This window comes from Tursiops truncatus, chromosome 10 (assembly GCF_011762595.2).
Source record: "Tursiops truncatus isolate mTurTru1 chromosome 10, mTurTru1.mat.Y, whole genome shotgun sequence".
Classification (NCBI taxonomy): domain Eukaryota; kingdom Metazoa; phylum Chordata; class Mammalia; order Artiodactyla; family Delphinidae; genus Tursiops; species Tursiops truncatus.
Genome location: NC_047043.1, coordinates 42,839,840 through 42,864,268, shown reverse-complemented (window position 1 = coordinate 42,864,268; position 24,429 = coordinate 42,839,840). Strand labels below are relative to the sequence as shown.

At 40.3% G+C, this 24,429-nt stretch overlaps 1 protein-coding gene across 27 annotated transcripts in view; it reads left to right on the top strand.

Moving 5' to 3' along the window:
• Nucleotides 1–23,825, top strand: part of DST (dystonin) — a 497,752-nt gene extending 473,927 nt beyond the window's left edge. For 13 of the 27 annotated variants that reach the window (XM_033864483.2, XM_033864472.2, XM_073810887.1 and 10 more), the window contains 15 exons: nt 101–229; nt 4,996–5,139; nt 5,802–5,990; nt 7,110–7,236; nt 9,207–9,370; nt 10,321–10,483; nt 12,033–12,187; nt 12,359–12,433; nt 13,334–13,351; nt 16,098–16,215; nt 17,114–17,185; nt 18,118–18,317; nt 18,904–19,014; nt 21,896–22,019; nt 22,804–23,825. In XM_033864483.2, coding sequence (XP_033720374.1) covers nt 101–229; nt 4,996–5,139; nt 5,802–5,990; nt 7,110–7,236; nt 9,207–9,370; nt 10,321–10,483; nt 12,033–12,187; nt 12,359–12,433; nt 13,334–13,351; nt 16,098–16,215; nt 17,114–17,185; nt 18,118–18,317; nt 18,904–19,014; nt 21,896–22,019; nt 22,804–23,066 — 2,052 coding nt within the window. In that variant the 3' untranslated portion in view covers nt 23,067–23,825. The remainder of the gene's footprint in view (nt 1–100; nt 230–4,995; nt 5,140–5,801; nt 5,991–7,109; nt 7,237–9,206; nt 9,371–10,320; nt 10,484–12,032; nt 12,188–12,358; nt 12,434–13,333; nt 13,352–16,097; nt 16,216–17,113; nt 17,186–18,117; nt 18,318–18,903; nt 19,015–21,895; nt 22,020–22,803) is intronic. The other 14 variants (XM_033864484.2, XM_073810888.1, XM_073810881.1 and 11 more) reach the window with 4 other exon arrangements.
• The last annotated feature ends 604 nt before the right edge of the window (nt 23,826–24,429 follow it).

Genomic DNA, 24,429 nt, shown 5'->3' with positions numbered 1-24,429 from the left:
CAGTTTAAATTTAAGACTTTTTTTTTCCATTGAGAGGAAGACTTGACTCTACTAACAAGCATGTTTGGGAATCTTTTTTGGGGCGCATGTGAACCATTAGGCAGAGGAGTTTCACTCGGTGGTCCACGCCCTCCTGGAGTGGCTGGCGGAAGCGGAGCAGACCCTTCGTTTCCATGGCATTCTCCCAGACGATGAGGATGCTCTTCGGACTCTCATTGATCAGCATAAAGTGAGTTACATAAATGCTCAGTAAAAATAAGTGAGAAAGACAAACAAAGTAGAGAAAATGGACTCATGATTGCAAATACCAACTGCATGAATATCTTCCTTCCTGAGAAGTAGTGAAAGATCTGGTATGTTTGAGAATTTATCTGTATCCTCCTTCCTTACATAGGTGTGTCCCCATGCAACTACGCACATGTGTGTGTGGCTATTTTTGTTTTTTAATGTCGTCTTTATAGAAGGTGGTTATTTTAAAACTAGTCACTCTGAAGGAACCCTCCTAAACTGTTGGTGGGAATGTAAGTTGGTGCAGCCACTGTGGAGAACAGTATGGAGGTTCCACAGAAAACTAAAAATAGAGCTGCCATATGATCCAGCAATCCCACTCCTGAGCATATATCCAGACAAAACTATAATATACTTCAATTAAAAAAATAAAATAAAACTAGTCACTCTGTTTTCCTATCTCCAGGAAGCACATTTTTCTAGGGAACTCTTTGGCTCCTGAGCAAAACTGGTCAATTTTGTTGCACTTAGATGTGCATTTCAAAGATGAAACTTCCTTACTGAGCAGTATGACATTTATCAAATCATAACCATTAGAATTGTCAATTAATGATTTTTACCTTTGTAAGCAAGACAAGCAAGTAGTTTAATAACTGGTCTTCAAATTTTATTTTTAAACCTCTGCCAATTCTGTTTTTAATCAAGAGCTGCTTTAAATTCTTTTGAGAAGTAACCCATTTATAAATTATAAATAAAAAATGGATTATGTAAGTAGATATACTATTAAATAATTAACCAGGGCTTCCCTGGTGGTGCAGTGGTTGAGGGTCCACCTGCCGATGCAGGGGACACGGGTTCGTGCCCTGGGCCGGGAAGATCCCACATGCCGCAGAGCAGCTGGGTCCGTGAGCCATGGCCGCTGAGCCTGCGCGTCCGGAGCCTGTGCTCTGCAACGGGAGAGGCCACAACAGTGAGAGGCCCGCGTACCACCAAAAAAAAAAAATAGTTAACCAAGTAAAAATCTGGCCGTTGAATTTTCAGGTCAAAATTATTCCTGTGGCGATGCATAGGACTAGCAAAACCCTTAAGAGAGTGGTCCAGAGAGTTCTTAACAGATAATTTTTTTAACCTTTGACTCTAAAAGTCAGGAGTTAGCAATGCTAATACTCAGTGTAGTATTCTTCCACCTGGGGTGTAGTGTTCTGAAAATTAAGTATCTTGAGGGTTTTTTTCTATTCTTTTTTTTTTTTTTTGAAGTATAGTTGATTTACAATGCTGTGTTAATTTCTGCTGCACAGCAAAGTGATTCAGTTATACACATATATACATTCTTTTTTTAAATATTCTTTTCCATTATGGTTTATCATAGGATATTGAATATAGTTCTCTATGCATTACAGTAGGACCTTGTTGCTTATCCATTCTATATATAAAAGCTTACATCTGCTAACCCCAGCCTCCCACTCCATCCCTCACCCAATGCATTCCCCCTTGGCAACCACAAGTCAGTTCTCTATTTCCATGAGTCTGTTTCTGTTTTGTAGATCACTTATATCACATGATATAAGTGATATCATACGGTATTTGTCTTTCTCTTTATGACTTACTTCACTTAGTGTGATAATCTCTAGCTGTATCATGTTGCTGCATGTGGCATTATTTCATACTTTTTATGGCTGAGTAGTATTCCATTCTATATAGGTACCATCTCTTCTTTATCCGGTCATCTGTCAATGGACACTTAGGTTGTTTCCATGTCTTGGCTATTGTGAACAGTCCTGCTATGAACATAGGGGTGCATGTATCTTTTTGAATTATAGTTTTGTCTGGATACATGCCCAGAAGTGGGATTGCTGGATCATGTGGTAGCTCTATTTTCAGTTTTCTGAGGAACCTCCACACTATTCTCCATAGTGGCTGCACCAATTTACATTCCCACCAACAGTGTAGGAGGGTTCCCTTTTCTCTACACCCTCTCCAGCATTTGTAGACATTTTAATGATGGCCACTCTAACCCGTGTGAGGTGGTATCTCGTAGTTTTGATTTGCATTTCTCTCATAATTAGTGATGTTGAGCATCTTTTCATGTGCCTGTTGACTTCAGTGTATTTAGTATTGATGTCAGCATTTCCTATAAACGGTAAAGGATCTTTTTAGTACCACTGAATAAGCTGGTGTTGCAAGGTCAAGTTGGAAATACATAATTAATTCCATTGTAGCATGGGTGACATCATCTTTGGTGACTTCTTATGTTAATTACGATGCTCTCTCAATGATGGGCTGCTTACGCTATAGCAATGAAATATTGCCTTGTTGTTAATAAAAGGGATGCGAGCTTGTATAACATTATCTGGAGGAATGAAATGCTGCATACACTTTTTCAAGTTGAAGCTGGCCTGTAAGAGCAGGAAAATTACATCACATTTACTGTACATTTTTGATTCAGTTAAATATTTTGAAAATCTAGTTTATGTTACCATAGGCTGACCATCAGCTGCTTTGGGTTCCACTGACATACTAGGGTTTGGATGTCAAGAGTGTCCCCTGAAGCCCAGGGTGCATATATGCCCTACAGAACCGAGGCTACCTGTGGTATCACCACCCTCACAGCAGGGCCAGGAAACCCCCAGAAACATCAGGAGGCAGGCATCCCGGGAGGGGTACTGGTTTCAAGAACAGCTTATCTTTAAACATTTTAAATTAGCATACAATTGCATGCAATTTTATAAAGTGCTTCTCTGTAATAATAATATTTTGCAGTGATATTGTTCGTTCTGTTTCATTTCTTTTGCTTCCCTTCACACATTCTCACCAATAGAAGAAAAACAGAATATTTAATTTCTTAGACTAGAGCCCTCTCAATATAATCCAACTTCTAAAATTGGCAGATTTTCCCATGTGAGCACAAACCACTGAGGCAGCACTCAGACTGGCCTGGAAGAGCCCGGGGTGCTGTCAGGAGTTGGTACCCAGTCCACAGTGTTTCCAGTGGGAGCTGGGCGCCCAGTGTGGGAGTGATTAAAAGTACATGATTGGATCAGCTCGCCTCTGGAAAAGCACAGCTGTTCTTAACCTTCTGGTTTTCTCTTCCTAGTAAAGTTTGTTTCCTTTCACTTAAAAGGGGTCTGTTTTGGGGAAAATTAAAATATTTTTAAGGTAGGTCATGACATTTAAAAAGTAGGTCATCAAAGTCTGTGAGTCTGTTTCTGTTTTGTAAATAATTTCATTTGCTTATGGTTACCAAAGGGGAAAGGTGGGGAGAGGGATAAGTTAGGAGTTTGGGAGTAACATATACACAGTACTATATATAATATAGGTAACCAACAAGGACCTACTGTAGTATATAGCACAGGGAACTCTGCTCTACTCAGTGTTCTGTAATAACCTATATGGGAAAAGAACCTAATCTGAAAAAGAATGGATATATGTATATGTATAACTGAATCACTTTGCTGTACACCTGAAACTAACACAACATTGTAAATCAACTATACTCCAATATGAAATAAAAATTAAATTAAAATAAATACATAAATAAAAATAAAAAGTAGGTCATGTTAGCAGAGTAATTGAACCTGGACTCCCCAATGGTAAAAATGTGGAAATAAAGGTTAAAAAGCATTTATTCACTCACACAGGTACAAAATTGAATAAGACACAGTCTTTTGATCTTGTGGACCTTAACAATCTAGTAGCTGTGCATATAAACAAAATATTTTATTAGAGTGAAATGCCAAGGTAGGAGGCGTATGACAGCTGCTTCAGAGGTTTAGAAACAAAAGGTCACTAGATGTGAACACCTATACTTTCTGACCCCCTGGTTACACGGCGTGGGTAACACAAGTGCCATCCATCCCCTGGCACCCTTGTCAGGTGTGGAAGGAATCCTTCTTAGTGTGGGTTCCAGGTAGATTGGAGGGGTCAGTGGATGTTTGAAATTCAGTGCAGGGTTTGGGAAGCATGTGCCCCACAAGCATGTGCCGAAATGCCTCACATTTTGGGGGGCAAAAGTCCTCATTTTTTAGCCCCGCTTTCAGAGTTCTGTGATCCATGAATCTGTGGGTACAGTTCTGATGGTAGAAAGTAAAGTATGTGAGACATTTATAAAAAGGTTGATTTGACAGCCTTCCAAAGCCTGTTGAGGTGTATTCATCCTTCCAGGGCTGAGAGTGGCTCTTTTTACTGCCCTTTAAGGGACATTTTTCCCAGAGGCTGGCCGCTGTCAGGCCCACTTGCTCCAGACTCACTCGACTCCTTCCCCACTGGACGCTGGGCCTTCTCTCCCACAACCCAGGCCTTTCTAGTTCCCTGCCAGTCTGCTGTCTTCCTTGGCACTTTTTGGATACACATTCCTATCATCCCTGACACGGTTAATGCTACTTTGAATACTAACCTCCTCGTCGTATTTGCTAGAACGTTTTTTTTTTTTTTTGCAATCCATATTGTTTCTATCGCTGGCTTAGTATCTGTCCCAATTCTTGCCTCTACGAATATAATTATAATGTATTCAAATTTAGGAGAGTGTCTTTTTTGTTTAATGTATTTTGTAAAGCATGAGATAGTATCCTGTAGTTGGATCTTGAGATAGTGTGAGAAGGTACTTTATCCGATTACTGTCCCTTCTCCTCCCTTAATTCCTCACTCGGTGGATGATTTCCAGCTGTGAATAAACCAATGTAAGTTCTTGCTTATTGGTTTAGCTCTGACAGTCCAGTGGACGTTGCTGGCCTTTTAGTTTCAGCCTGTGCGTCTTTGTTTATGCTGTAGGAATTCATGAAGAGACTGGAAGAAAAGCGCGCTGCCCTCAACAAAGCCACCAGCATGGGAGACTCCATCCTGGCCATCTGCCACCCAGACTCCATCACCACTGTCAAGCACTGGATTACCATCATCCGGGCCAGATTCGAGGAGGTCCGTGCATCTCAGTCCATCTTTAGAGCAGCTGGAGCTTTGAGAGTCAGGGGAGGGGGCGTGGAAACTCGGGCAATTAATGACGTATTTATGGCTGTGGGAACCTAAGGGCTTATGTTCTCCACAAGACCATTCTTCTGTGTGTTACCTCTCTCTGCCACCCACTTTTCTTTAAAAAGTTACAAGCATTCTGCAGCTATGTCCCTGAAACTATGTGGTTCACTGTAGGACTTTCTGTCCACTTCCAGATCACGTCTGTTGAATAGGTTTTTCAGAGCCGTCTATGCTTGTGGAATGAATTGCACACACAAGTGAATTCATTCTGTATTTAAGATCTTAGCTATTTTTATTTCCACTCTGTGCTACACAGAGTGAGCATATGTGATTCTTCAGGGAATGCATGTTTGAACTTAAATTAGCAGGCAAAGGGAAGCCTGGGTGATTGACGTACATCTAAACTTCTGAGGGTGACAGCCATCACAAAGGGCTCCTGGGTCCTCCACAGGCTGGGTCTTGGTACCACTGATGGGATCTAGAAAGACCAGAGAGTTATGGATCTAGCCTGGGATGATCCTAATTTACATTTAAGTGTGGTGTATGTTACATCAGTTACATTATTCACTGAGATGGAAGAAATTCAGAGCAGTTGTTTTCTCCATCAGGTACTGGCCTGGGCAAAGCAGCACCAGCAGAGACTAGCCAGTGCCCTGGCAGGACTCATCGCCAAGCAGGAGTTGCTGGAAGCCCTGCTGGCCTGGTTGCAGTGGGCTGAAACCACACTGAGCGACAGGGATAAAGAGGTCATCCCTCAGGAGATTGAAGAGGTGAAAGCCCTCATTGCAGAACACCAGGTAAATAGATGTCATCCTAACCTGCCTTCTCAGACACTGTCTTTGCTTCACACTGTACTTCTCAGAAGACTGCTCTGTGCTTCTTACCTTCACTTCCTCAGACACACTCCTCAACTCCTCCACCGAGTTTCTGACGCCACTGCTGCCCTGGAGCTTCTCTCTGGAGAGTCACTTAGTTTTGCTGGTGTCTCCTGCCCTGTGTGACCTTCCCACGCTCCTCCCTTTCGGCCCCATCCATGGAGCTGTGCTCGCATCTCAGATGGGCTCCCCCCGTCCCTGTGCTGTGCGGCTGCTTCCCACTATTGCTGTCGTATTTTGATAAACGTATAAGATATCGATGCCTGTGATGGCCCTGAAGTGTCTCTGTCAACCGAGGCATTAAAGTGTCAGTGTCCTCCAGTGTGACAGACATTCCAGAAATGTGTTTCTTCACTTCTCACTTTTTTCTGCCTTCTCCTTTTCCCATCACTTTTCACCAGTCTCTGCCCTTGCCACAGATTCCAGATACAGGGACACCTGGTCAACCATGATAAAAAGTCCAAGGAGATGAGATAAATGGCAACATAGTCAAACCTTTTAAATGTAAACTTGAACCTGAATGACTTTGACCCTCCTTGGTAGAGTAGATTTATTGATAGGGATATTTTAAATGTATCCACATTTATGTGGATATGCTTTATGTCACTGTATATCAAAGCCATCTTAAGTATTTCAGATATGTAGGTGAGATGTGTCGCAGGAAAGCCCTAGAGACACCCCAGCTAACTCGTTCCTTTGTAGACAAATGCTCACTTTAAGATTCTTCAGGGAGAGCTTGGAAGCTTGGTCCTGGCTGGTGCACAGACAGGTTGTGTTCCTCATGCAGCTGCTCCCCCTGTGGTCTTCAAATAAAACAAGTTGCTTTTGTAACACTGTAGTTACTTATCACCTATTAACATTTTGTAGTCTGTAAATACTGTATTATGATGGTTAGATTTTTTTTTATCCTAGATAAAACATGTTTTATTCTTTTTTCAGAAATGATAGTATGGTCCTTTTATCTTCTCGTTTTTAGTTCATTTCTAAAGATGTTTTTCTCTGATATACTTGTATCTAGTTGACATCATTTCTTTCTTTCAGACCTTCATGGAGGAAATGACCAGAAAACAACCTGACGTGGACAAAGTCACCAAGACCTACAAGAGGAGAGTGGCGGACCCCTCCTTACATTCCCACATTCCGGTCTTGGATAAGGGGCGAGCAGGAAGTAAGCAGTGGCTAATTTCTTTAACATGAGGATGGTTAAGCAAGGAAGTTAGTTTCCTTTTATTTTGAGTTATGGTTTGACATTTTGGAGCCATAGGTGATTCTACATGAGCTCTCAATCATAAAAGGTTTTCTTTCTTTTTTTTTTTTCATTAATTTATTTATCTTTGGCTGTGTTGGGTCTTTGTTGCTGCATGCGGGCTTTCTCCAGTTGTGGTGAGCGGGGGCTACTCTTCGTTGCGGTGTGCAGGCTTCTCATTGCAGTGGCCTCTCTTGTTGCAGAGCACGGGCTCTAGGCATACGGGCTTCAGTAGTTGTGGCACGCGGGCTCAGTAGTTGTGGCGCATGGGCTTAGTTGTTCCACGGCATGTGGGATCTTCCTGGACCAGGGCTCGAACCCGTGTCCCCTGCATTGGCAGGCGGATTCTTAACCACTGTGCCACCAGGGAAGTCCCATAAAAGGTTTTCTTGAAAGAATATGTGGGCTAAGTATTATAGCAACTTATTTAAAAATAAAGGAAAGGATAAATCCAGGTCTCTCTATGTGTAACTTTATTTGCTCGAAGTGTATCTTTCAGATTAGCCAGAAGAAATCAGGAATAACTTTCAACAAGAACAGAAGTCATCACCCCCTTTGAATTGACTCATTCTGCTTCTCTTATATAAATAACCTTAAAGTGGAATGGAACAAGAATGACCATGACCTGGATAAAGTTCATGACCTAACTGTTCACTAGTAACCAGCAATCTGATAGATTTTCCTCATGTTCATTTGACTTGAGGCTCTATTTACTGACTTCTCAGGCTGTCTTGACCCAGCGAAGTGACATTAAATACAATAATAGCTAGCTCAGATAAGATTTAGAAGCAGCACAATTTATACCAGGCAGTTTGTATATTTCTGAATGGTGCCTTACTAAAGAAAAGTGGTTTTGGATCTGTCATAGTCGTGTCTTGCACAAGGAGGCAGGGTAACAAAGTTGTTAGGAACTCTGGACACAGACTGCCTGGCTGTCCCCACCCCTCAGCATCTGGGAAACGCAACCTTGGACACGTTACTTGAACCCCTTCTGAGCCTCAATTTCCTCATCTGTGGAAAGGGAGAATTATAACCTCATTAGACTATGGTGAGGACTTAATGAGCTCGTGTATGAAGTGCTTAGCATACTTCCTGGAATACTGTTAAATGCTCAATAAATATTAGCTATTGATATTTTTATGTAACTCCATGGGAGTTAGGAATTCTGGGCAAATCTCAGCTTGGATGCTAACTTCCTATGAAAGCTTAGGCCAGTGATTTATTTTTCTAGGTCACATTGAACGATTTAGTTAGATGAGGAAACTGCAGTGAGATAATTGCTCTGTGAAGTTATAGAAACTTGTGAATACTAGAAAGAGGGAGGAAACTTTAGGAAGGCAGTAAATTAGGATATGAGACGATGCACAGGAAACACACAATCTCAGTGGAAAATGGACCTGGAAGAAGGCTGGGACCGTAATCACACACTTCCGTACTTGATTGGGAATTTGTCGGGTATCTTGGTCTGACTCTGGCGAGCCGCCCAGTGCCTCCTGCCCTCCTCTCAGCTGGGTTTGCCCAAACTGATTCACATGCACTGCAGTGCCCTGGCAGTAGCAAAGAGGAGGACTGCAGGATGCTTCTTTGTCATTGAAGTGGTGCGGATTTTAGGCTGGAAAATGTTTGAAGCATAAATGTATTGAGAGAACTTTCCAGTATTTCAGGGCTCCCGTCAAGAATATTTCTCTGCTGTCTCTGAACGGTGTGCGACCCTTGTTAAGTAAAACACATTTGACCCTGATATCGTGCATCACCTAAATTAGGGTGTTTCTTCACATCATAGCTAGTAATGAAGTTGATTCAGTCTGAACAAGGAACAGTAAAGGTCAAGCCTTAATGTATTTCAAAACCCTGGAGACTTTGCCATCCTAACTCAAGTTATGTTTGAACAGGAAAACGCTTCCCAGCGTCAAGCTTCTATCCCTCTGGGTCACAGACACAAATCGAAACCAAGAATCCCAGGGTCAACTTACTGGTGAGCAAGTGGCAGCAAGTCTGGCTGCTCGCCTTGGAAAGGAGGAGGAAGCTTAATGACGCCCTGGACAGACTGGAGGAGGTGAGAAAACTCTTACATTGGGTACCATATTGTCATCTGCCCTCATTCACCGGAACACATTGCCAAGGTCTTGATTTTTTTCAACGTTTCTAATAATAGATAAGAAAACTCTTGATGTCTGAGTGCTTATTTTACTTCTAAAATTAAAGCCACAGGTATGAATGTTTTTATGGGGGGAAAAAACCCTGATATATGGGCCTTGGATTTAGGGAATCAAAGTCAAAAACAGGTATGTTGTAACATAATCAGGAGCTGACTCAGTCGGAAAAGATCTGGCTTGACGTATGTTTGCTGACAGCATCTTCTGGCAACTATAATCATTTATAATGCAGATCATTTATTCATATATACTCTGTGATCTGAAGTTTAGGGTGTCAGATTCTAGAATTGGTAAATTTTTAGAAGGTGAGGAGTTAGGAGCGACTGGTGGCAGAGACGTGAGGGGTAATAAGATAGGTAAAATCGGTCTTGTTCAGCTGGGCCTGCTCCCTGGGGTACAGAGCTCCTGTCACCTTGGGCCACACCACCTTTGTGAGTTCGGCATTATCAGAAATTTTCAGTGTGACTTTTTGAGGAGTTTTGTTTCCTCTATTTGTAAAGAAAAAACAGTGACAGTAACAGAATAAACTTTAGAGAAAAAATGTTCAAGTCCCCTTTGCAAGATGATACCTTTCCTGGAGGGAATGATCTGTGTGTTACCTAGAGGATCATTAAAAACGTTATTCATATTGTATAAGATAATAATTTTTATTATCTAGAGGATCATTAAAAATAACATTATTCATATTGTATAAGATAATTTTGGTTATCTAGTGGATCATTATAAACATTATTCATATTATATAATTTTTGTTATCTAGAGGATCATTCGAAATAACGTTATTCATATTGTGTAAGATATAATTTGAGCACAGCAGTAACTCAGGCAAAATGCCTTTTGCCCTCTTCAGCTAAGGGAATTTGCCAACTTTGATTTTGATGTCTGGCGCAAAAAGTACATGCGATGGATGAATCACAAGAAATCTCGAGTGATGGACTTCTTCAGGAGGATCGATAAAGACCAGGATGGGAAAATAACCCGACAAGAATTTATTGACGGGATTCTTTCCTCAAGTAAGTCCCAAGAGAGGTGGCCATAACAGATGTAATTTTTAAAGAAAATAAGCACAGTTTAAAATTGTGGAGCCAGTAAACCTGTGTTACTAATAAAACATCACCTTTAAACTTGGCTGTGAAGTCATTGCCCTCAAAAAAAAAACAAAAAAAACAAAAAAACTGTCCTTAGTTAAAATTTATGGCTTTGAAGTCAGGCACCCTTACTAATTGTGTCACCACAGATAAACTCCTTTTCTCCACTGGAGCTGTGTCCCTATTTAGTGTAATCAGGTTAATAATGCTTAATTCTTAGATTGTGTCGCCTGGCATAAAATGGGAAATCAGTAAATGCAAGTCAGTCTCTCTCTTTTTTATTTTAGTTCACATTCTGATCTAATATTGTCATTAGTAGGAAATTAGAAGGCTATAAAAATTCTAAAGGTATGTGCCCCCTTCTTGTTTGATAGATTTTTTTTTTTTTTTTTTTTTTTTTTTTCGGTATGTGGGCCTCTCACTGTTGTGGCCTCTCCCGTTGCGGAGCACAGGCTCTGGACGCACAGGCTCAGCGGCCATGGCTCACGGGCCCAGCCGCTCCACGACATGTGGGATCTTCCCGGACCGGGGCACGAACCCGTGTCCCCTGCATCGGCAGGGGTACTCTCAACCACTGCACCACCAGGGAAGCCCTGATAGATTATTTTGATCACATGTATGTGATTTCTCTGGCAGATGTTACTAGAAGCACTCTTAAAGTAAATTTCATGTAAATTATTCCTTAAGTGGTACTTGAACCATATGAAATTTGCTAATATTAAACAGTTTTTAGCCTAGAAAAACAGCCATTTCGTAAGATTCATCCTAATAGTAGTTAAAGGTAAATTTAGGCCACATATGTAGTGATAGTGCTTGTGTGATGTAAATCAGGTTTTTGTTTTTGTTTTTTTTAAGGATTGTAATATACTTGATCATCCTAATCATTTAACTGGCCACACTACAATTAAAATGTGCGATCGAGAATGTCTTACGGCAGAATTAACAAGTTAATGCTATTTACTTTTTCTTTAAGACGTAAATCTTTTTGTAAAATGTTATTGTAAGTAGCAGCTCTTACCAACTTTCATTGCGACCAGAGTATGACATATACTGAGAATATCTTAATTATCACTCATACGTGGAATCTAAACCAAAAGTGAAACTCACAGAGATAGTAGAAAAATAATTGCCAGGGGCTGGGAAATGGAGGAGATAGGGAGAGGTTGGTACAAGGGTACAGATTTTCAGCAATAAAATGAATAAGGTCTGAGTATCTACTGTACAACATGGTGACTGTGGTTGATAACACCATATTGTATAATTGGAATTAGCTGAGAGAGTAAAATTCATTCTCACCCAAAAAAACCCAAAGAGTAAAAGATAAACATGTGAGGTGATGGATGTGTTAATTAACTAGATCCCTCCACAATGTGTGCATGTATCAAATTACTATGATTACAGTTTAAATATCTTACAGTTTTATTTGTCAGTTATTCCTCAATAGCACTACTTACCATTGTTTTGAAAATGTTAGAGTTCCCTACCAGTCGTCTGGAGATGAGTGCAGTTGCAGACATCTTTGACAGAGATGGCGATGGATACATCGACTACTATGAATTTGTAGCTGCCCTTCACCCAAATAAAGATGCATACAAACCTATCACTGATGCTGACAAAATTGAAGATGAGGTACTCATTACCTTTCCACCGGGTAGAACAAGCACTGTGTGTTCTGCCCAGATACCATGTACAATTCATGCAGTTGTTTTATTTCCATGTTTAGTTGTTGCGTACAGGTTTTAAGGATGCCACGATGTAATATTAATGTGAAAGTGACTGTTTTATCATTGCTTCTGGCAGGTGACAAGGCAGGTAGCTAAGTGCAAATGTGCAAAACGATTCCAAGTTGAACAGATTGGAGATAACAAATACAGGGTAAGTTTTCAAAATAGCTGTGTAGTTCTTTCAAAGGATAAAAATTAAAAACTTTGTCTGCATTGTTTCCCAGGAATGCCAGTTATTTATTTTTACCTTCTATCAAATATAATGGTATATGAAATTCCATCTTTCGTCATTTTTAATGATATAAAGATAGCTTGCATTTTGTATATTAGGACATATCTCTGACATGTATGATACATCCATTCAAGGAGAAAAATATTCACAGAAAAATACATCTCATATATTTGGGTTGCTTCGAATTACTTTATATTTTATTGTGATTAGAGGTAAGTTGTCATATTTTCAGTAAAAAAGCTTTTCCAAGCCAGGAAATGAAGTTAAAATGTTTACTTATTTTTGTAAATGTGAAAAAGAGGTAGTGTTTTCCACTGATGCAGAAATTTAAAAAAATTTACATCTCAGTAACTCAGTTCACCTTCTTTAGAACAATTACTTGAAGACCCTTGTGACTTTGTCACTCTTTCTCTATCTTTTTTCTCTTTTTTTGGAACATCTCTTATTTGTAGTAGCTAGATAGGAAATGTGCAGAGATTCCCTCCTACAGTATATTACTTATAAATGAAACATTATTCATTTTGCTTTTATATTTCCACATTGAAAAATATTCATCTACATATTTGAATTTTTAACTTAAATTTGAAACCCAAAAACTTTCACAAAAATTTGCAAAGAAAAATTTCTGATTATTTGGTTTGAAGTTGAGAAAAATGGGTACCTGCACATCTCTAAACTAGATACTATATCCAGAAACCCAAAGTGTGAGCATGTGTGTGTGTGTGTGTGTGTGTGTGTGTGTGTGTGTGTGTTCTAGTCATATAGAAAGTTTCCTGTTGAACTAATTATGTCTTTCTTCCATTTTTCATTTTTTATCAGTTCTTCCTGGGAAATCAGGTATAAACCAGTGGAATGTATTCTCAAGTTCCCAATAATTTTTTTTAACTTTAATTCATAGTCATTAAAGCTTGCCCTGGCCAATCTTTCCCATGCTGTCCCCCTAGCTACTACATTGTTGGTTGGCGTGGTGTTTCTGTATACGCTATGAGTGTCCTTGATCCAGGACTCTTTTTTGCCTTGTGTCTCAAATGAGGAGATTACCTTTAAGCAAACCAGATAATCAACTGTAGCTGGGCTGGGTACAGTGTTACAAATGCAATTTTCAGTTCCTGTCTTTAATAATACTATTCTCATCTATTGTATACAAGTATTCATTGCAACACAAAGTTGATTGTCCACACATCTCTGTGTGGCCTCGTTGGTGTTTGGCCATTGAAGCTGTATGCCCTCGTATAAGGTAGCTAGTGAAGGGCCAGCATCCAGCCAGTGACCTGGAAAAACAGCGCAGGGGAGAGGTCACCATGGCACTTGGCCACGGTGATGTGATCTCTCCAAAGCAGCTGTTTTCCCTGTGCCCTAATTCATTGATTTAGGGCTTTGCATCCTGAGTAGAAACTTTAACTCTGGAGGTTTTAAATGATGTCATTCCTTTTGAGGAAATGTTTCTCTTATAACTTACACAAAATCTTAGTCATACTTTATGTCATTTTGACCTCACATTTAAGTCAAGATAAATTGTCCAGGACACTGCATCATGATCAGAATTTTAGAACTGAAGACAAGAGAAATCAGATTTTGATTTAAACAAGGAGAGTTTTTTACTCTGTGCTTTTGGAAAGAACCATGCTATTTATAGTACCTGACCATATCCTATTAGCTATTATTCTGCCCCTCAGTTTCTAAGCCATATTACATCTTAAGTTTCAAATTACCTATTCTCCCCATTTATTGCAAGCAAATAATTTTTTCAAATAAAATTTTCAGTTATTTTGAATAGATGTTTTGAAAACTTCCATAAAAAGGTACTTTTCCGTTCTTGTTATTTTCTGAGTTAGTAATTGGGATAGCATCTTTTGTTTATGGAAAGGATGAAATATTTCAAAAGATTTAATTCACAGCACAAAGAACAACATTAGGGTCCTTTTTTTTTTTTTGGTCTCACAGTTTAGCTGTTGAGAAAATTACGGAAATTCTAAAGACAATGGTAGTTGTCATAGAATACCTTCTCAAAATAAAATTTAAAGTCATTCATGTTTATTATAATGGAAATAATTGAAATATCTCTATAAAATATTTTTATATTCTTTATATGATGATATAAATAAATATTTATATCCTTAAAACTTGTTTTGAACATAGTCTTGGAACAAAAGCGTATCGTCTAATTATCTGGTTCCTTAAGGGTAATTTTCTTTAAATCCCCTCCTTTCCCTTTGCTTATTAGCAGCACCAAATTTTTTCTAACAAAATAAATATGCATTTTGATTTTTAAATTTTAATTTACATTTCTAGAGCAGGTTCAACTACAGGAAAGTTGAAGTCTCAAGGCTTAAAAACCATTTTAGAAAAAGTGATGTGAAAAGGTTTGATGTAAACGCCTGAGTCCCACTGGTGCGTTTTACATGCTTTCCAAGTCCTTTCTGAGTTTCAGGGTCTGGAATGGTTGGCTTTGTCCTAGTGTTCTCTTCCTGAAACTCAGTGTTAAAATTTATGAAAAGCAGCAGATTGTTTCTACTTCACGTTTTCTGTTTATCCCTCATGAGCCCAGACAAGTAGTCACAATTGTATGTTACCTGCCTTAAAAAGAAGCTATTTATGTCTACTTGACTGTTCATTTTGCTATGGTATCCACCGGGCTGGCAACCATGAAATTCAGTCTGGTGGTTTTTATAAGTTGGACACGAGCTTATTAGAAATGATTTAAAAGTATAAAATCATTTCTCATGGGCTTTCGTAATAAATAAACCTTATGATCAGAAACTACCTGTAGTCTAGACGTTTATTCAAGACCTGCAGAATCTGTAGTGTATATGATTGGAGATCCACTGAAAGGGCAAGAAAAAGACAAGTGCTTCTCAGTGTCAGCAATTTTGGTATATAGAGCTTTAAAGAAAAGCCTTTTAGATTTGAAAGCTGTATCATTCCTAATGTGTCAGTGACTGTTCTAATATTACAGTAATCTAAAAATGGCACATGAATCCAGCCTTTAACAAATTAGCCTACCAGATCATTAGTGATGCAGAAGTTTTATTTAACCGTGAAATTTTTATTAGTCATGATTATTTACTACTTTATCTCTCTAAGTCAGAACTGTTTAGAGAAAACAGAATGAGTTTATAAAGATTTCTCCCACGGATTTCAGTGGAAAACAGTTTCAGGTGTAAGAGGAAGTTTTCATGAAGAAGAATCAGAGTTTATTAAATTTTCTTTAGAATCATCTTACCTCCTGGAAGCCCTGGGCAAGTGGGCCACTGCTTATTTTCATGGCTGTGTTTAATCTCTAGAAACATTTTCCATTACTGCCTTACTAACGTTGTTTCCGTCATAAGAGAGAAAAATCATTTTTAGAAGAAAGCTTCAATATTACTGTGATAACCTTTGTTATCTTTTTCCACACTATTTCCTTTGGGCTAAATCAGCATGCAGCCGTCTAACGCAGATCATGATAAACCCCTTTCTCTGAGATTTTACTAATTGCTGCGAACTAAACCAGAAGTTAGAGTTGGTTGCTTACGCAGATCGCACCTCATCCTTTGAGATTTCCTCTTGACAATTAGAGGGTCTTCTTTCTTCCTCTTCCCAGTTTGGAGACTCCCAGCAACTCCGGCTTGTCCGAATCCTGCGAAGTACTGTGATGGTTCGTGTTGGAGGTGGATGGATGGCCCTGGATGAGTTCTTAGTGAAAAATGATCCTTGCAGGGGTAAGGAGATACTTATGTCAAGATAATAACACCACGAAAGTATATCGATCTTGAATTATTTTCCAGCATCAAAAACACAGTGGGGCTAATTTTGGTCATTTATTACAGTAAGGAATGTTTCACATTGGTCTGTCAGCCTGAAGTTCCCAAAGAACGTGTGGCAATTGTGTAAACCGTGTTCCTCTCATAGTTTTTTTTTACTTCTCCTGGATAACTAGGAGACTGGGAGGCAGGAAACACTAGAATAGATTTTCCTTTGTGAGGCGTTCCCATCTGCAAGTTTCAAAATGAGCAGTTCTACCAACCAGGGGAAGGATTTCCTCTGTCGTTAAGTAGCAAAGTAAGGGGAAAGAAAATTGAGCGACGAAGATTGAAGATACCGTACAGTAAAAGTTTAAAAGCAGAAGTTTTTGTGAAATTAGGGGGAGGCGAGGAAAGCAGTATTGAAAACTTTTTTTAAATAATGAACTGCTAATTTGACTCTGAATTTTGAAGTTACAGATTAGAGCCTTAACAATATGCACACATAATATACCATAGCTCTCAGGTATCTGGGAGTGCGTTCCCAGCAGCCAGTCAGCAGGCCTTCCTTCTATATTTTGGAAATAATGCAGCTGAAGGTAATGCAGCTCCATTTACGAAACAAAGAATTGAGAATGCAGAGTGTTCTGTGGGGTAGCCTAGGAAAGTTAGCTCAATTGGGGTGAAGCCTTCCAAATACATTTTTCATCCTGAGTCAGACCTTTGAGTGTTTCCCTTCGCAGGGCCAGTTTTCTCCTAAATTGTGCGCTAAAGGCCCAATCTGAGCAACCCTTGCATAATCAACTACTGTACTTTGTTTCTTCTCCTGCTAACAGTTTTCTTGAATGTGATTGGTATCCTGTGTCATTTCTTCTAGTTCATCATCATGGGAGTAAAATGTTACGTTCGGAATCAAACTCTTCAATTACTACTACTCAGCCTACTATAGGTTGGCGACCCCTCTCTTTGCCTCTCCCCTCTGACCTCTCCTCTTTCCTACTTTGACATTCTTGCTTTAATCGTTTTGTTTTAAAATAACATGCTTCATCCATCGCGTATGGCTTAACTCACATCCAGCTGAGCTGGTGCTTCCAAATTGAAATTCTGGACTTTCAACACGCTTCGGGTGTTGCAAATGTAGGGGTTGTATAAGTGATCAAACACAAGCTAACACCCTGCACACGGGGTTCTGGTGGCGCCTTCTCCGAGTGCACGTGTGTTGGTGTGAGTGTTGCATCACAGATGACCTCACGGATCCTGGGGTCTGCTGTTTGTTATTTTGCATGCTGTAAAACCAAGTTTTTAAGGCATAAAATAAAAATACTAGCCGCCTCATTGAAAGTGCAAAACCTGAAAGTTTCTGTGTCGTCGTCATGATTAACAACCCATCTCTCATTCTGTGTAATTGTCCAATTAATCCCGATGGTGAAAGACTGGCAATTTCCTGACCTCGGTAGTACACGCAAAAGACACAGTCCCCGCCTCCCTGGCTTGTCCCCTCAGGGTGGGGATGGCATAGTGAAACCCTGCAGGCATCAGTAGTGGGTGGATTAACAATATTTGAGCATGAGCTTGTCATTTTCATGCTGACTCTCTCTTTAATAGTGGTTACTCTTGGCTGGTGTCTAGTGTTAGAATAAACACACTTTTATTTTTTTCTTTCCCCAACTGGCCTGTATCCGAAAGGAATGCATTGTAAAGGAATGCATTTGACTTTTTGTGATGCTGAGTTGGAGTTGGCATGGCAAAAAGGTGTTCTTGCAATCCTCCACGTGGTCTGTGGCGCCAGATGGCAGTTTTCCCCTCCCCCCCGCACCCGACTGAGCCCCTCTTTTTTTTTCCTTCCTTTCGTTTGTGTGCCTTGTGTGTTCCGTCATCCAGCTAAAGGAAGGACAAACATGGAGCTAAGGGAGAAGTTCATCTTGGCGGATGGAGCCAGTCAGGGAATGGCTGCTTTCCGGCCCCGGGGCCGAAGATCGAGGCCCTCATCTCGGGGAGCCTCGCCCAACCGGTCCACATCCATGTCCAGCCAGGCTGGCCAGGCGGCCTCCCCACAGGTCCCTGCCACCAGCACACCCAAGGTAGAACTCGTTTCCTCTTCCTCTGCGCTCACTGTCTAGAGTATGCTTTTGAATGTTTGGGGGGGATCCCTAGAATTTGTAGGACCAGCTTTCTCCAAATGTGTCCCTTCTCACAATATGGAAGATGAAGAATTAAAAAGTGTGTGTGTGCGTGTGCACGCGTGCGCGTGTGCTTTTGCCCTGTGGCCCATGTAAAGACGATCTATTTAGGGGCTTTGGTTACCTTTCAGATTGTTTTTTCTTTTTAAAGCTTCATTCATGTTTTTGGTGTATATGATTTGCCATCAGACCTTTTCTATTTGTTTTTGGTTTTTTATTTTTAAGTTTTGAATTTTATTTTATTTATTTTTTATACAGCAGGTTCTTATTAGTTATCTATTTTATACGTATTAGTGTATACATGTCAATCCCAATCTCCCCATTCATCCCACCACCACCCCCGCCGCTTTCCCCCCTTGGTGTCCATCTATTTGTTTTTAATGATGATCATTCTTACTGTGAAATGAATGGCTGTGAATCTCTCTTTCCGTGGCTTTGTTTTTTTATCTGCCGTCCTTTACGTTTGATTTGCCATTGTTCCATACAGATTCTCCATCCTTTAACACGCAATTATGGTAAACCCTGGTTGACAAACAGCAAGGTGTCAACTCCTTGTAAACCAGCTGAGTGCTCAGACTTCCCCATGTCATCTCCAGAGGTATTGTAAGGCCCCAGATTCCAGCCTAACAGCCGCCTTTAACTGAAACGATCACCTACTAACACTGCTTCACCTCACCCTTAATAAATGTACTTTTGATAATACGTCGTCTTTTTACAGACTTCTATATAATAAGTCTCAACCCTAGGAACGTGAGAGTAAGGGGTGAACACAAAAGACGGTTTATAGCTCCTCAAAGGGCGTCAGCCTAACCTAGTCACCTCTGCAGGCTCTCAGCCTTTTTTGTTTCTCTGTTCTCTTTCTCATACTTAATTTTGCTTTTCTCCCCTGGGAGAGTGACATACAGGAGATTATACCCAGACCTAAGTCAGGTTTCTTTTCAAGCTGATGGTATGCTTTTGCTTCTAGACATAATTTGGGCAAGAAATGCTGTAACCCTTTTTAGGTAAGAGTGAGAGGCAGTATCATTTGCAAGAGAATCACTTAAATTAAAAGAATGTGGACTGAGTGTTCTCTCTGGGCAAGGTCCTTCTGACTGTCTGGTATGTCTATTTCTGCCCAAGAACACTGGGTGGATGAGACCCAAGCCTTTTAGTTACCAGCGCAAGGGGCTGGGGCTCGGATAGGCAAAAGGTTATCTGTCATTCTCAAAAGGTATGTATCTTTATTAGACTTAATGATTTTTTTCAGGACCCTCTCACTTTTTTAGATGACATGCTATATGGGGATAAGATATTTAGGAGATATAAAATTTGCCGAGATTAACTTATATATCAGATCATTTATATTCAATTGGAAGTCAACCATACGTCTTTTAAAGAAAGTTCTCTGTAAAATGATAAACATAGGCACCAAATAAATCACATATTTGATTAGAATCACCATAAGGAAGGGAGAAAAATCCCTAAAGAACTGTTATTGAAACCAAGGAGGTATTTCATATTAAAGGCAAGGACTCCTGGATAAAACTAATTTAGTACCTCTCAAAAGCCTTTTATGCTTTTCAAAACTCTTATCTGTTATGTAACCCTCACACTCATAATGAGAGGTAGGCAGAGAAAATGTCATTGCCCTCCTGACTCAGATTGAAATGATGGAAATGGAAATTGCAGATGGTGGTATAGAGTTGGGGCAGAAGCCCATTCCTCAACTCTTCCTCATCCCCCAGCCCCTCATTTCTCCCCCTTCCCTCAAGTGAGTGATGTTAATTTCATATGTTACGTCTGAGGCGTCTGTCGCTTCTGATGGATCTCTTGTAGCCAAAACTGAGAGCAGTTGAAGGAACCTAAAGTGACATGTTTGCTTTAAATATTCAGGGCTGTGCTACTCTGTTCAAATTTTTGAAAAGTGGAACCCCCCCCCCCCACAAATTTAAGTCTATTATTTTGGCTAATACAAAGCTAGGTTTCATTTCAAATAGCCTCATGAGGCAAAACAACAGTATCCTTCTATGGAAGGGTCTTTAAGAGCACGGGGTAGGTTTGTGACTATAAAATCAGAATATCAAGGCATCTGAAAAGAATGCTCTTGGTCCTTCATGGTAATGAACTGTCATCTTGAGTGATATATTTCATCACCTGTGAGTCCTCACTCTCTCCTGGGTTGTTGAGATTCTGAGTTAGGAATTTAACTGGAGCAGAGCTGTCAGAGTTCGGGCAAATTACTGCCCTCTTCAGGCCCTCCTCTTTCACAATTGTGAAAAAGTGAGTAGGTAAGTGTGAGGATTAATTGTGGTTAGACTAGTGAGAGTATTTTCAATGCTTAAGCATCTTTTTTTTTTTTTTTTGGCTGCGCTGAGTAGCATGCAGGATCTTAGTTCCCCCACCAGGGATCGAACCCCTGCCCCCTACCATAGGAGTGCAGACTGGGCCACCAGGGAAGTCCCAAGTATTATATGTATACGAATTCTATATAAATCCTATATTTAAATGTATGTAGAGAATACATATGTAAATGAATTATGAATATCATTAATATTAATAAATTGCAACCCTGATATATCTAAAGGTCTTACATATGCTTTATTATTAAACATTTAAAACTATTTAATAAAGGAAAATTAATTTTTCAAAAAGCATATGTAATTGTTTAGATCTGTTTCCTCCAAACAGCTCCCTGACTGTGAGTTCATTGAGGAATATGATGTCTTTATACTTCCCAGATTTGTTTTTGTTTTTTGTTTTTTTTTAACTTTGGGAGAATTTCCAAAATGTTGTAGTGATCCAGGAAACGTGAATGATTTTAGATTTAGAATAAAATGTCATAGTTGTGATTACTTTAGACATTCTCTGCAAACTCCTGTAAGAATTTTAAGAGAATCATCCCCAAACATTGCCTAGGTATCTTGTAAGGACCGTAGACAGTGACGGAGCCAAGAGAGGAAGTGACATCTTACCAAGTTACAGAATGTCGCTTTTTTCTCTTTTTGGCAGTTATGTTTGTTTAAATGGTGGCTGTCTAGGCATTCCTTATTTTCTTCCTGTTCAATTTCTGTTTATTTATTTCTGTCTAGTTCCCTAAAAACCTTGCAGGCAGCAGAGAGTCCAAGCACGATTTTTTAGAGGCCAGTCTTCTCTCGGGACCATGCAGCCACCATCATCTTTTTGGCTCTACTCTCTCAACTCTGTGATAATTCACTGACAATCTGAAAGATACTAACATACTCAGAGTTTGTCTGTGTTTCCTCGGGGACTCTCCACTTTTGTGTTTTCTCTCCAACATGAATTCATTTTCTTTAGAGGGGTCCCTCTGAATCTAGGGAGAGAATAAGAAATTAGTGGAGAAAAGCAAGTGAGAACCCCATGCCTCCTCACCTCCTGAGTGTCTAGTGGAGGGTTCCCACCCATCTGTGAAGTGGTGTCAGTGGAGAATCACGGGACAGGAGCAATATCTGAAATGTCTTTTCCCTGATTCGACACAGGGAACGCCGATACAGGGAAGCAAGCTTCGACTTCCGGGATATTTATCAGGGAAAGGCTTCCACTCCGGGGAAGACAGTGGCTTGATCACAACCGCAGCTTCCCGAGTACGGACACAGTTTGCTGGTGAGTCTGCTGCGTTCCATCTCTCGTGGCTTTGCAGTGTGATCTGAATATGAAAAATCCCATTTCTTCCTAATCGGGGAAGACAAATCAATGCTGCTGTATTCTTCTGAAATGACAAGTGGTCCCAGTCCTCCATCAAAGGTAGGGGATCAGTGAGCCATGGGCATAAGGGACTCAAACATCCCTTTTGGAAAGTACCAGAGAAAGATGAGACAGTGACTGTGGAATTGAAGAAAAACTGTGGCAGGATCTACCCCTTCTGACCAAAAGTCTGGCCTCCTCTGCTGCTTGGAAATTGCACTGGGTTCTGTTTGGGGTGGTTGGAAAAACCCAGCTGCACTGGCCCTGACCCCGGGGTCAAGCAAGCCTGAAGCTTCTTTAAACTTTCAAGTCTTTTGTCTTCAATTCCTTTGTGCTTCGAATTACTTATCCTAGGCAAAACTTGTGCTGTGCGTTCGTACTGCACACGTCCCTGGGTTATACCTGCCAAACTTTGGAAAACACAGTCTCAAGGGATATATCTATTCCTTATGTCTGTGTGTGGTAAATGGAATTCCATTTTAAGTGGGGTAGCCCCCAACCTGCTTTTTGTTTGTAAACTGAGCTTTTTGTATATTTCATCTACTTAGAGTGGGAGCAAGGCCATGAAATCAACATGTATTTCTTGAGCGCCTACTGGGTGTCCAGAAAACTGACTGAGGTTAAACGGTGGCACTGAGTTTCAAGAATCGGTGGCAGCTGGATGCAGTAGGAAGGGTGACCCATCTCTGCCCTCTCTCCTCAGATCCCAAGAAGACCCACAGCCGACCAGGAAGCCGAGCTGGCAGCAAAGCTGGTAGCCGGGCCAGCAGCCGCCGAGGCAGTGACGCATCAGACTTTGACATCTCAGAAATCCAGTCCGTGTGCTCTGACGTAGAGACTGTCCCCCAGACACACAGGCCTACGCCCCGAGCAGATTCTCGGCCGTCCGCAGCCAAGCCTTCCAAAATCCCCACACCCCAGAGGAAATCACCTGCCAGCAAATTGGACAAGTCCTCCAAGAGATAGTGCAGTTGGTTCTACCACTGTCCTTCCTAAAGCCTTTACTATTTAAGTCTGAAAGATGTAACATATGATGTAGAGACTATTGTGAAATAATGCAAGAGGTGAGTTTAAAGTTCTGCAGATGGCCTTATTTGTGTATTTGTCTTTTTCTTTTATCTGTATAATTTGGGTCAGATAGTCTGGGGTTTTAGTCACATCCTCCATGAGGGGGGAGAGAGTTTGATAGGCACTAACGTTTCTGCACTGAGCGTGTGGAGCACACCTGAGATCACTATACCTGCAGGTAAGTCCACGACTTCCCGACAGCCAGCCCTCCACTGGGAGCTAACATGAAGGATACCTCAGGACACCTTCTTGCTTCTCTGGAAACTCTGAAAAGCCAAAAGACACCCACAGCGATCTATTCCAAGATGATCTAAGTGTAAACTGCAAGATGGGGGGCAAAAAGACAAACACACCCGCCGCAGTTCTTAACCTTGTACCTGACGGAGAACTCACAGAAAGTTCCTTTCTGCACCTGCCCATGCTCTGAGATTCCCAGACTCTTGCGCGTTTCTGTGCCATGGCTTCACCTGAGGCCAGAGGCGTCCTGGACGTGAGCCCTCTTATCCTGTAAGAATATCATCATAAAGTGCATTCATGTAAATGTGAGGTTTTCTTTTGCTTGAGTGGACAGTAGCACCTGTACCATTGAACTCATTTTGTATCAAAGCAAGTTTGCTTGCAGAAAAGCTATGAAATAAAACATGTCCCATAACTACATTGCTATGGAATTAATTTTTTTCCCCAGGGAAAAAAAGTCAGTGTATTTTTTTATGAGCAAATATCCATTTGGAGTGACCAAACGAGACTTAAAAATGGGTTTATTTTGATTTTCTCATCTGAAGTAATCATGTTCTGGTATTATATCTATATTTAATATAAACCTTTTAATTTATTATGTATACTCACATACTATAGGAAGATATTAGTATGCATTTAATAAAACATATTCACTTGAACATATGGCATACCTGATTATTTAAAGTGAACTTTTTCTGTTTGCTCTAAATAAAGCTTATATGGACGATCTCTCTTTACTAACAGTGTGATAGGCTAAGTTTGGGGGACAAAAAACACAGGGATATAATACATAAGAAATGATAAAATAACATTAACCATTCTATAAATATTTTTAATATGTACCAACCATGTGCCAGCCTCTGTTGGTGACACTGAGGCGCTCTTATATTCAAGGGGAAAAAGCTAATAACTAAATCACTAAAAAACATGAACTGAAACCAGGGGATGTATGACAGGGTAATGTAGTTACATTCCCTCCTGTGTACATTTAAAAATCAAATGATAAAATTTTCTTAACTATAAA